General features: G+C 55.4%; 1 protein-coding gene across 12 annotated transcripts in view; it reads right to left on the bottom strand.

The window, feature by feature from the left end:
- EIPR1 (EARP complex and GARP complex interacting protein 1) overlaps nucleotides 1-13004 on the bottom strand; it is an 84409-nt gene that overhangs the window by 14187 nt on the left and 57218 nt on the right. For 7 of the 12 annotated variants that reach the window (XM_057741511.1, XM_057741510.1, XM_057741512.1 and 4 more), the window contains 2 exons: nucleotides 10850-11014; nucleotides 5651-5750 (listed from right to left, as the gene is read on the bottom strand). The exons of 1 other annotated variant lie outside the window; for it this stretch is intronic. In XM_057741511.1, coding sequence (XP_057597494.1) covers nucleotides 5651-5750; nucleotides 10850-11014 — 265 coding nt within the window. Of the gene's footprint in view, nucleotides 1-5650; nucleotides 5751-10849; nucleotides 11015-11116; nucleotides 11238-13004 lie in introns of those variants that run through there. 4 more of the 12 variants (XM_057741517.1, XM_057741515.1, XM_057741522.1 and 1 more) reach the window with 3 other exon arrangements.

Here is a 13004-nt window from a genome sequence, read left to right as displayed (position 1 = left end):
TACTCAGCCGTAAACAGGAATGAAATTGTGACATTTGTAGAGACATGGATGGACCTAGAGGCTGTCATACAGAGTGAAGTAAGCCAGAAAGAGAAAAACAAATATCGTATATTTATGTATGTATGCGGAATCTAGAAAAATGGTACAGATGAACCTATTTGCAGGGCAGGAACAGAGATGCAGACGTAGGGAACGGGAGTGTGGACGCAGTGGGAAGGAGGGGATGAAGTGGGAGATTGGGACTGATGTATGTGCACTGCCGAGTGTAAAACAGATAGCCGGCGGGAACCTGCTGTAAAGCACAGAGAGCTCAGCTCGGTGCTCTCTGATGACCTAGATGGGTGGGATGGTGGGTGGGAGGGAGGTCCAAGAGGGAGGGGATATATGTATACATATAGCTGATTCATTTCATTGTAAAGCGGAAACTAACACAACATTGTAAAGCAACTATACTCCAATAAAAATTTTTAAAAAAAAGAAAGAAAACCAATTTTCAGAGAGTTTGAACGTAGTTTCCGCTAACTAGCTTTACATTATAAAGCTTGCTTAACTATCTTATTTACTAGATTTTCCTCCAAATAACTTCTGACTGTTTCCCAACACCTAACCCACGCTCGCAGAACAGAATGTTGCTGCCCACTCAAGACACTCAGAGGCCGAGCACAACCTCTGCAGGAGGCCAGCAGGGTGCGTGCACAGGGGTGGCCTCAGCACATGCCTTTGCAGGACAACAGGATGGAGCCAGGCCTGAACTGGATCTGTCACCCGGGCCACCTTCAGAAAGTCCCCGGCTTCCAGGGGCTCACTCTTCTCACCTGTCAAGTGAGGGGTCACATTACATGAGGTCTGTGTCTCTCTTTAAGGGAGCAACTTTAAAATGCGTGCACTGAGTCCTTATCACAGCTGCACAGCGCGTCCAGGGAGCCCAGCGCCCTGCGGCCCCTCGCCAACCCCCACCCAGTGACGCCCCCCAGGCCCCTGGGGCCTCAGGACTTCTCTCTCTCATTAGCGCTGCCGCACCCTTCGAGGTCTCAGACATCAGGGAAGGGAATTGAGGACCCCAGAGGAGGGCCGTGACCCTCAAATTCCCTTGAGGAATGTCGGTGGCCAGGAAGTGGGGCAGATGCACTTTTCTTTACGGCTCCTGCCAAGTTCAGCGAAAACCCTGGACTTTATAAACACAGAACAAACACCGGTGGGGAGCAGGCTGGCCAGCGAGGGCCCTGGGGCACAAGGAATACACAGGGTGCAGGGTCTGCGTCTTCTCTCCCGAGCGGGCGCCAGACCTGGGGCTGAAGAAGCCGGCAACCCAGAAACCCCCCAGGGACAGACCCCCGAAGCCCCAGGAACACTCTCCCTGCAGCCCGGGGACCAGGAAGGGCAGCCTGAGAGACAGAAAACGTCTCAACAACTGCTCCACTGCAGACAAAGAGCCCCGCCAAGACAGCGAAGGCCCTGAGACGTTCGTCCTCGTCCGAGCCCCCCAGAGAGGGCACAGGCCTCGTCTACAAACACCGATTCACGATGGACCATGGGCTGAAATGTAAAATGCAAACCGTAAAACCCTTAGGAAAACAGGAGAAAATCATCAAGGCCCAAGGCGACTCAGAGTCCTCAGACCTGACACGCGAGGCACAATCTGTAAAACTGATACACTGAACTTTACCGAAATGAAGAAACTTGCAGAAAATGGAATGTTTCTCAGCTCTAAAAACACGCGCTCTCAGGCCATGAAAACCCACAGAGAAACCTTAAATGCAGTGACCAGTGAGAGAAGCCAGTCCATTAAAGCTACACTCTGCATGACTCCAGCTCCAGGACACCCTGGGAAAGGCACAACCACGGCCACAGTAAGAAGTCCCGTGGTGGTCACAGACTCAGAGGGAGGGAGGGTTAGCGGAGCGGGGGGTTTTTAGGGCAGTGAAGACAGTGCATGAACCTGCAGTGGTGGATACGTGTCATCACATCCGTCCAAATCCGCAGACGCACGGCAAAGGCCTGCAGCCTGATGTGAACCCGGGACTTGGGTGACGGCCACGTGTCCGCGTGGGCTAATCACGGTAGCAAACGCCCTGTGTGCTGGGGGTGCTGACGGTGGGGAGGCTGTGGGGCGATGGGAAAGCCCTGCACCTTCCCCTCACATTTGCTGTGAGTCTAAAACGGCCCTAGAAGATAAAGTCTGTTGAAAAGAGAAAACCCTCGGCTCCAAGAGTAAGAAGGGAGGCAACACCAGGGCTTGCTTCCCCAGAGGGACCAGAAGCTTGAGGCACAGAAACGCACGCTCATCTAGGGCCGCTGTCCAGACCCCTGCTGCCTGGGGGCGGGAGCGAGGCCCTGGCCCGGGGTGTCCAGAGGACGCGTGTCCCGCAGCGATCAGGACAACACGGGAGACGAGCCCCCAGGCCGCGGGGACCCAGACCACCAGGGACTGCGCCTCAGGGTCTGAACCTGGGGGCCCACTGAGCAAGCCCCGCCCCTCCCTGTGGCCACACTCGGAGTGCAGGAAGCCCAGAGAAGCTGTGGTCGCAGGCAAGGCGGCGGGGAGCCCGGGTCACACCCACAGGCCCAAGCTGCCTCTGTCCTGGTCCCGGGGCTCGGCCCCGCCCGGCACTCTGTCTCCAGACAGCAAGCACGTCCCCGGCACCGGGCGCAGCGGGGATCCCCCTGTCACCACCTGCCCCCACCCACGTGTGCTCGGCCTCCTGTGGTACGTCTTAAACCCGGGACTAGAAATTTCTGAAATCACACTGTGTCCGTGAAGCCGTTCTCTCCCTTCAAACAAGTGCTCCTGGGGGCACACGCCCTCGGGCCTGCACCGCCAGAGAAGCCAGTCCCTTCCGCAGCCAGAGGAAGCCGCCAGAGCCCAGAGCTGCGCGCGCACAGAGCCCAGCCGGCGAGCACCGCCGAGGCCCTCATCGGGGTCCGCGACCCCACGGAACCTCCGCCTCCGGGCCTCCCCTGGGCTCCGCTAATGACTACAGACGGCACAGAGCCTCCGATTTAATTGCGAAAGGTAATGATGCAGGGCGCGTAAGATGAGTCACCGCGGAAGGCAATATCCTCCAACAGTAAGAAAAAAAACTGAGGCGCCGGGTGTGAAGATGGCCGAAATCGATAGGAAGGTCTCGGCATTAAATACTCCGGCCGAGGGTCGCAAAGTGGTATCCACAGAACTGCTGACAGCAGATAAAAAAGGGGGAGAGAAAACGAAATTGGTCTCTGCAGAAAATAAGTTACAGATTAATCACCCCACCATAAAATCATTTTGAGATGACTGAGGGCCTGAGAGGCGTTCACGCCTTGATGACAGGACAGGGCTGCAAAGCCGGGGCCCGGGAGCTGTGGAATCCTAACGCCACCGGCTCCCCTCAGCATCTCCTGCTGGGCGGGGGCAGCCGCTCTGCCGGCTCCCGGCGCCCTCCGGACCCTCCGCGAGGCCTGGCAGTTTCAGAGGAAACCACTGTCCCTTCCTGTCCTCAAGGGCAGTCCCGAGGAACAGCCACCGAGAGGCAGGCTGGAGGCCCAGACGCCCCAGCAGTCCCTCTGGAAGGCTGGGGGCCTGTGCAAGTGTCCACCCCCACCTGCAGGGGCCGTGGGGCCAATCTGAGGCAGCTCCCCACTTGAGCCTAAAAGTTGGGGTAAAATTTGCATTCTACTCCATGATACACAGGTGTGTCTTATTTTTTTAATTTTTAATAAAAATAGTGATTTCTCTCCTTAAGCGCTACACAATTCCCTTCACAGTGAAGCTGGGGAGACAGCCTTAGGCTGCTGCAGCTTTAAGGCTTGGTCCGGACACTCCGCATTGTGAAGGGTCTGACTTCTGTGCCAGAGGATGAAGATGCAGGGACCACAGGGAAGAAGCGCTGGCCACGCGCCATGTGAGGTGAGATGCAAGGTCCCCAAGGAGATGCCACTCCCAAGCCCCGAGCCACCAGGCGCAGCAGCTGGACCCTGGTGTGGGTGCCTTCAGAAGCTTTATCATTTCAGATTTCTTGGTTTTCTCTCTAAAGTTGTCACTTTGACATCCAAGTGCAATGAAAGTATGGGTGCATGTAAGACAACACATGTCGTAAGAGAAAAATTTAAGGAATCATATATGAAAAATATATACTGACCGGTAGAACGCCGACTCTATGAAAGACAAAGTGTTCGAGGCGATGAATATTTGAAAGCCACGCTGGTGCCTGAGGAGGCTGGTGCTAAATATTAAACAGGTCTGGGAATGAAAGGCCTGTCGAGAGACGTCACCTTCTGGTCAGGAACCTGCGACAGAGCTATTCACGTCCTTGGTGCCAGAAACTAAGGGGACGTGTGGGTGCTGGATGGGATGGGCCGGGACGGGTCAGGACAAGACAGGAAGATGGCCGGTGTGCAGGTCAGCACTCCAGTGGCCCTGGGGATAGAACGGCTGACAAGCCTGACGGCTACACCCTCAGGACCGTGCACACAACGTGAGTGAAAGGAGAGGAGGCTGAAGGGTCACCGGGTCATGGTCAACCATTATTTTCACAGCTAGGGAATTTGCATTTCATGACTGCTCCTACCTGAAAGGTGATTTCAACCAAATATACATTGAAAATGCATTCATTAAAAAGACTTGGGACTTCCCTGGTGGCGCAGTGGTTAGGAATCCGCCCGCCAATGCAGGGGACACAGGTTCGATCCCTGCCCCCAGGAAGATCCCACATGCCACAGAGCAACTAAGCCCGTGCACCACAACTACTGAGCCTGCACTCTAGAGCCCGTGAGCCACAACTACTGAAGCCCATGCACCTACAGCCCATGCCCTGCAACAAGAGAAGCCACCACAATGAGGAGCCCCTGCACTGCAATAAAGAGTAGCCCCCACTAGCCACAGCTAGAGAAAGCCCATGTGCAGCAACGAAGACCCAATGCAGCCAATAAATTAATAAATTAACTTTTTTTTAAAAGGAGATTTAAAAAAAAAAAAAAGACTTACACTTGGGCTTCCCTCGTGGCACAGTGGTTAAGAATCCACCTGCTAATGCAGGGGATACGAGTTCGATCCCTGGGCCAGGAAGATCCCACATGCCGCGGAGCAACTAAGCCCGTGCGCCACAACTACAGAGCCTGCGCCCTGGAGCCCATGAACCACAACTACTGAGCCCATGAGCCGCAACTACTGAATCCTGCACTCCTAGAGCCTGTGCTCTGCAACAAGAGAAGCCACCCCAATAAGAAGCCCATGCATTGCAATAAAGAGCAGCCCCTGCTCACTACAACTAGAGAAAGGCTGTGTGCAGCAACGGAGATCCAATATAGCCAATAAACTAAAAAAATAAATAAATTTTAGATAAAAAGACTTATGCTTGAAACAGAAGACTATAATTTGGACATCCTGCTAACTCTTTTGGACAAATTATGGCGAAAGAGGGGAGTTTTGTCAATACCCACGGTTCTGTGTCACATTCGTACACGGCCCTGAGGCCTGAAGCCCAAACAGCTTTTGCCTGAAGGAGACAACCACTCGATTCTTTGATTGATGACTAAGTCTGTTCATTAATTATTTCACAATCAATGTCAAAATTCTAAACATATACGAATCAAGAAGTGTATTCTGAATTTGGTGGAAAGGTCCGCTTAAGAAAATACAAAAAACCAGAACTGTGTAATTCTTGTTACTCACCACGGCCTGGCTGGAGCTTTCCTGCAAGTCCCACAGCAGGATGTGGTTGTCGGCCAGAGAGATGACACTCTTCCCGTCTCCCGCAGGCTCCCACGCAACGCTGAGGAAGGAGGGGTCAAGCGTTACACCACGTGTGAGTCCCACCCCGAGGCTAAGAGGTCTTAGGCACGGCCCTCGGCAAGGCCTCTGCCCCGTCCTTTGTCACCAGCAGCTCCGCAATGACACGGTGCAGCACAGGCTCCCACTCTGCTGTGGCCTGAGTGTCTGTGTCCTTTCCCAGAGTCACCCGGTACTGGGGGTGATTAGGGTTCGATGAGGTCAGGAGGCTGGGGCCCCGCGGTGGGATCAATGCCCCTGTACAGACTGACGCCAGAGTTTCTGAGCTGCCTGTCTGTGTGTGTGTGTGTGTGTGTGTCTGTCTGTCTCCCCGCTCATCTCTCTCCTGCTGCCACGTGAACACACCGTGGGAAGGCAGCCGTCTGCAAGTCAGGAACTGAGCCCTGACCTGCACAGCGGTCTCAGACTTCCGGCCCCGAGGACTGTGAGAAATCAGCATTTCTTTCGGGTGAGCCCCCAGCTGTGGTGTAGACGCCGCTGACAGGTTCTCCCAGTGCCCCAGGCACTGGCCTGAGAGACACGAGGGGGCCTGCTGGGCACGGGGTCTCAAGAGGCACAAGTGGACGGTGCGATTTTGGAAAGGGTGCCCATGTCTTTCGCTGCCACCTCCTTGGAGGGCAGAGCTGGGAGCAGCGTGGCAGGGTGGGGGTCTCAGCCCTGAAGGGCCCACCAGGCCTGAGATGTCAGGTAACGGCCTTCTGTTTCAGCCTGTGTCAGCCGTGTCCTGCCACCTGCCACCAGAACCATCCTAACTAACAGATATTCAAGCTCCTGTCACTTCCGTCACACATTAGTGTACTCAAAACCACACTTTCTTTCTCCTTTACAGTTTAAGAAACACACGCAAAGTTCACATCTCTATGACCGCAAGTGCACCACTCCTGCCTAGATGAAGAGCTTACTGTATCTCTTCTAATAATAACAATGAAAACTGCACGCTCTCTAAGAAAACAAAAGGAAAGCACCAGAGCTGGAAGGGATGCCTGGAAATCTGGTGCTGAGATCTGAGGCTCCTCTTTTGCTAATACCGGCAGTGCTAATTTTGAAGACAGGTTTTTGGAGCAAGCTGACTGAACTTCCCTTCGTAGCCTGCTTTCACAGGGACACTTATGTGGAGTTCAGACAACTGGCAATGAACCCCCAGGGAAACGCAAGACAGGGAGAGAGGGCAGAAAGGGGCCCCCCACAGCCCTGTCCTGGCAGAAGGGCGCCCACGGCCCTGTCCTGGTAGAAGGGCAGGTGACAGCTGAGAAGGCCCAGCTTCCGCATCTCTTGCCAAAGCTCTGCCCGGCCATGGAGACGTCTGACTCAGGAGAAAGCCCCCCACACACGCCGGGGAGGGGGCGGGGGCACTCCCATGGCCCCAAGGCCACGTGCTCCATAAAAGTCTAAAACCTCAGAGTCTAGCTGACCAGCAGGTACCGGGCCTGAGGAACGGGAATCGTCATAAAAATAGCTTTTTCTTTCATAAAACGAGAATTAAGAATTTCAGCAAAGCAATCCTTGGCCAGTTTAAGTACGTGTACATTTTCCACTAGCAACTTAAAACATCTTAAGGCTGACGTGCACGTCAAAGCTTCTCTTTGGGAGACGTAAATCAAAAAAGGAAAAAGGGAAAATCTTCAGGACCATCCACCTGTTACTCACATCTCTCTCCCAAGACCTGCGAGCAGACTGAGCAGCACGAGGCCACTAACGGCGGCTCCGACAGGGTGCCACGGTGTGGCCGGGCCAGCCTCCCCACGTGGGCCAGGAGCCACCCTCATCCACAAATCAGAAGTTCATTGTCAGTTACAGAGGATGTTTCATCAGAAGTATGCTTTGAACACACACACACCCCGAGCAACAAAACCTCCCCGTGGCTTCTGGAGGCGCCTGGCATGAACAAGAAGGTTCTACAGGTCCCCGCCACAGACCCGCCTACTTTGTCAAAGCACCTGATAATAACAGAAAATCTCAGGTGCTGCTGGAACTAAAGCTTGCTCAGTAAGGTTTAAAATAGACTTGTTTCAACTCCAAATGATGAGAAATTGTAAGTAAGGATTTGTTGCATTTATAATAATATACCCCCATTGTAAAGGCCTGTCATACAAATGAACACAATTACCAGAGGGAAGTCAAAGGCCTTTTCCTTGAGCAATGACTCCGAGTTATTAATCACGACTCCTAGCAGATACGGCCCCCATCAGCACTTGGTCCGGACACGAAGAAGGCCCTCGATGAGACAGAACTGCCTCTGCACAGTTCTGGTCTGACCCGCGGCATCCCAGCCCCGCCGGAACGCTGGAGTCTCACTGCAGGCTCTCTGCCAACGAGAACTTTCGGTGAGGACTTGGGGAGAAAGGATGCCCTGTGCCTAGTGAGCCCCAGGGACAGGCCACAGCGCCCCACGTTCCCGGCGCTGGGGTCCCCGCAGCACGGCGGGCAGCTCCTGGCGCAGGGTGCCGGCGCGTCCCCTCCGTCCACGGCACCGTAGCCCACAAGGGGAACCCGACTGCCTCCCCGTGTCACACGGGGAAGCTGAGCGACCGGCCCCAAATGCAGCGGCTGTGCGTGGCAGGGCGGAGCCTCCAGCCCAGGGCCGACGCCACAGCTGCCGGCCACGCCCAGGCCACCACGTTTAAGAAGCGTCGCAGCTTCGGCATCACCGCGAGGCAGGGCGACGCAGGGACGCTGGCGGACACCCCGCGTTCACGCGGCTAACCGCACGGACCCGCTGCGCCGCCACGCGTGGGGGACGAAGCAGGTGATCGCTACCTCCTGACGGTGCCCCGGTCCCCGTGACTGTCCTTTACAGAGACACACGCAGACGCACCCGAGAAGTTGCTCACGCAGCGATCCCCAAGCACACCCACAGGGAGACCTTTCCCGAAAGGTGAGGTGATGGCTCGTTAACCCAAAGAAACATCTTTCCAGAATGATGATTTTTTTTTGTAAGCATTTATTTTAGAATTAAGGATTTTTAAAGACTAAACACACAGACAAAACATACACACAACTAAAAACACAGACTGCATCTAAGGCAGACGGTCCAGAGGGTCAGCTGGGTGTCGGAGGCCTGCCTGCTGGAGTTTGAGCCCCAGCTCTGGGTGCCTCATCTCTCAGTGCTTTGATTCTCCATCGTCCAGTGGGGGTAACAGGAGTGCAAAAGCAGCCAGCATCACTGGTCCGTGAAGATCACAGTGATACTTAGACCAGTGCCTGCGCACGGAGGTGCTGAGTAAGTCCTGGATATTGTCAGGTGCAGTCAGAGCTGCGCCTCTTCACTTGAGGACGGCACTGCCCTCCGGGGGGGCGGGGAGGGGGGGCGCTTCTGGGTTTTCCCGACAACCGGGAGGGCCAGGGCTGCTGGAGGTCCCCTGATGCACCAGCGGCCTTCCGCAGCAGAGACCATGCATCCCGAATGCGGCGGCTTCCCTTTGAAAAGCGTACAGCCCACCTTGAAGTTTGTCCGGAACGTTAAAATCATCACCCTTACAGGCACCAAAAATTATTCCACAGAGACGTACTTACAGAAAAAAACTCCTCAAGCGAGAGTGGTCAGAAACTCAGACCTTCACCGGCTCTGAAAGGCGCCCAAACTCAGCGGTGTCTCACTGTCCCCACGTCACTCCCAGCAGCTGGGTCCCCAGTCACCAGCCCGCTCTCTGCAGGGCTTTCCTCTGGAGGTCTCTGTCCAAACGCGAGCCCGGCATCACGATCCCCCCTTGGGGTCGGGTAACTTTCCAGGGTCCGGAGCGATGGACCCAGGAACCGGTGACTCAGCTCGAGAGCCCAGGGCCCAGGCCCTGCACCAGGGCTTCTGCTCGGCACTGCTTTCAGGTTCACACCTGAATGGGAAGCCTGCCCCACTCTCCTCCTCTCCGTCTCTCAGCATCTTAGCCCCATGTTCGGCTCCCCGCAAGGACGGCGTAGGGCCCTGCACCGCCAGGGAAGTGTCGGCCCCCCTGCAGCCCCGGCAGCTGTGCTCCAGGCACCCCTGCTGCTCCCCAGGGAGCCCTGGCCGCAGGCAGGCAGAGGCCAGGCAAGCCCCAGAGCCGGGACTCGCGCCAAGCCGCACAGTAAGTGGGGAAAGGTAACGAGGATGGGTGAGGAGGGCACCCAAGTCTGTTCTAACGCTGGTCTCACTCGTCCTGAGTCACAGACACACACGCGCACACAAGGACACACACGCACACGCATGCACATGCACGCACACGTCACCTTGGGCAAGCTGTGGTTAACGACTTTTCTGGAACTAATGCAACAGCTGCGCGTGAGCTGGGCCTTCCTGCTCAGTCTCTACGGGTCCTGAGGAAGGTGTATCCACACAGAAGAACCTTCAGGACTCAAGGCAAGCCTCTGCACATCTGCCACTTACTTCTGAGGGGGCTGAAGCGTGTGATCGCTGACTCACGTGCAGTTAAAGGGAGAGGCGCACGTCTGTCTTTTCCCTGCTGCAGGCGTTAACCTTGCCGCATTTACCTGGACGACCAGAGAGGCCCAAAGTAGACACGGAGAGCAAAAACCGGTATTTCAGAAAATGTACACGAATTATGTCACTAACAGTTTGTTAGCCTCCCTTGAAGAAGACTGGGTTAAGGAGAAAGCCACCAACCGTCCCGGGAGGCTGAGAAAGCCCGCGGCCGTCCCTCCTGGGATGCGTCTAGGCCAGGTGGGGAGAGCACGGAAGGAGACGTAAACACACCGTTTGCAGGTACGGGACACACTCCAGAGTCTCACTGCTGCCGGACCCCCAGCTCCCAGCACGGAGCCTGGGAAGCTGCTCTAGACACACGAGAAGGGGCCCAGCACCCAGCACGCCTGGTGGCGGCTCTGATTCAAACCCAACGTCACGGGGGAGCTCGGGCAGCTCCCTGTTAATAACGAAAAGAAAAAACAAACAGAAGCCCCACGTGCACACAGAGACGGAAGTGACCGAAAGCTGCAGCAGGGGAAACCGGGACAGAGGACCAACCGGTGACACGGAGTGCACTTCCCAGGCCACCGAGCGGGGCGACCGCGGGCCCTGAGCTGTGGACAGCCCGCACGACTGCCTCCGGTGAGCTGCGCCCCGGACCCGCGCCCACCTGCCGGCCTTACCCCCGCTCCTGGCTCGCGGCGTCTCTCCCCACGTTGCTGTCCCACGTCTGCCTGCCGTCCTGTGACTTCGGCTCCCAGGAAGCTGCCACACACCAAGTCTGCATGTTCTTCTCCGGGCAGGATCCACCTGGGACAGTCAACACGGCCACGGGATCGGGCTCCCTGCTGAAGAAGTGTCCCCAAGATGCACACAGCACTGTCCCCATATGAGACGCCATGTATCGCCTGGGGCCTAAGTGCTGAGCCAAGCTCCTGCTTGCTGCCTACCCGGGGACACACGTCCGAAAGGCAGCAGGTGAGCGTGCAGGGAGCAGCGCCAGCGGTCGCGAGCGTCTGGGGTAGGCAGAGTGTGCGGGGCGGTGAACCAGGAAAGCCCGCTGCGTCACGGATCATCACCATGAAACCAGCGCTGTAAACACGAGAACATAACCAGAACCTCTGCCAGACTTGCTGCTCCAAACTGAGAACTTTGTTTCTTTGTTGATAAAAATCATCCACGTCTGGGCTTTATCACACTCTACCCACAAATGTGAGCGGACGTAAAACTGTATGAACAAGTGGGGAACAGAGCTTACCCCTAATATACATAGGCGGCATCCCTTCATAATCACGGAGAGAAAAACACAAGAAAAGGGCCATTTCTGCAAAGAAACCCAAATAAAAAAAATCTAAACTTCTCTGAGGCAGTTAACAAGGACCACGATAGCAGGAATGATGGTTCTAATTGGGCAGGTTTCATGCTGACCAAACAAAACACACACTTCCTTCAGAGAAGTGATTCCAAAATGAGTGACTCACACTCTGGATTTTGGCACCTGGGGTGAGAATGCTCAAAGGACACCGAGAAACTCTTGAAACCACCTCAGTAGGAAAGTAATTTTCATTCACATCATTTACACATCCTACCGATTCCCTGTAGCCTCTTCGGGTGGGAAGTGGGGGCGTGAGGGCAGCAGAAGTGCCCAGAGGACGGAAACTACCCCAATATGGCACGGAGAGGCACCAGCACACGCTGCGGAAGCCAGAGACTCAGCACACGAGGCTGGGTGGAGACCGCTTGTTCCCACGGCCTTCGGAAACCTGTCCCGTTCATTCCATTACTGAAAAGGGGAAACCCACAAAAGAAACACACCTATAAAGTCACTGGTGATTATATCAGTGGTTACCAGTCAAAGTTTGAAAACCCTTTAAAAAAGGAATGTAATACATTTTTCCCCAGTTTATACATCTCTCTCTTAAGACACACAGATTTGGCAATCTCGTTAATTTCTTTCTGCTCAAAAATCCACAGCAGAACACAAGACAGCTTTCCATAAATGCTACAAGGATTTTAAAAAGGTCACTTTAAGAGTTATACTATTAAGTGAGGAAGCATGTTTTGATCAAATCTGTGGATGCAAGGTTTCCTGGTGGCCGTGACACAGGAATACTTGTAGTGACAGAACCTGGCTTAGGCACTGCCAGGACCCCTTTCTGACAGCAGACGAACACGGAACTTTGGGCACCGGTGACCTAGTTACTAAAGTCTGTGTTTATTCTGGCACCTCTCCCCTGCACAGACTTACAGCTCCGTCACCCATGTGAACAGCCCGACAGAAACACCCCCTCACACCAAGAATCCAGCCATGGACGGCATGTGGGCAGGAACACCTGCCTTCCTCAGAAGGCTGCCGGGCGGGACATGTCGGGGCCCAGCATCTGTCACAACGCAGGACAGACGTGGGGCCGAAGGACACGGCTGCACCGGCCCTCCGGGGGCGAGGCTCCCGTCCGGTCCTTCTGCCCCAGAGAGGGCCGGGGGCAGAGAAGGGCCCTCAGCATCCCCGAACGGCTGACTCTCACCAGCTCTGAAGTCCAAGCGCTCGGGCCCACGGCAGCCGCTCAGTGCAGACTCCACCCCCGGCGGGGAGAAGAGGGCAAGTGCAGGGCAGAGCAGGGGCCACGCGGCCTAGCAGTGTGTCCAGGAAGCACAAGGCTCCTGCTGCTGGTCTCACCAGCAAGTTCAGCGTCGGCTCCGAACCACAGCGCACGTGGCCGTGAAACGCCACCCGAATTCCCTCCTCCCTCTCCTCCTCCTCCCACACCCTATTGTTCAAACAACCAAAGAAAAACTGACTACAGTTTAAAATTCTCATGGGCAGAGTCAGTGATCCTT

The sequence above is a fragment of the Hippopotamus amphibius genome, chromosome 7 (assembly GCF_030028045.1).
Source record: "Hippopotamus amphibius kiboko isolate mHipAmp2 chromosome 7, mHipAmp2.hap2, whole genome shotgun sequence".
NCBI classification, from domain to species: domain Eukaryota; kingdom Metazoa; phylum Chordata; class Mammalia; order Artiodactyla; family Hippopotamidae; genus Hippopotamus; species Hippopotamus amphibius.
The sequence above is the reverse complement of the archived record's forward strand: the minus strand, read 5'-3'. Positions and strand labels throughout refer to the sequence as shown.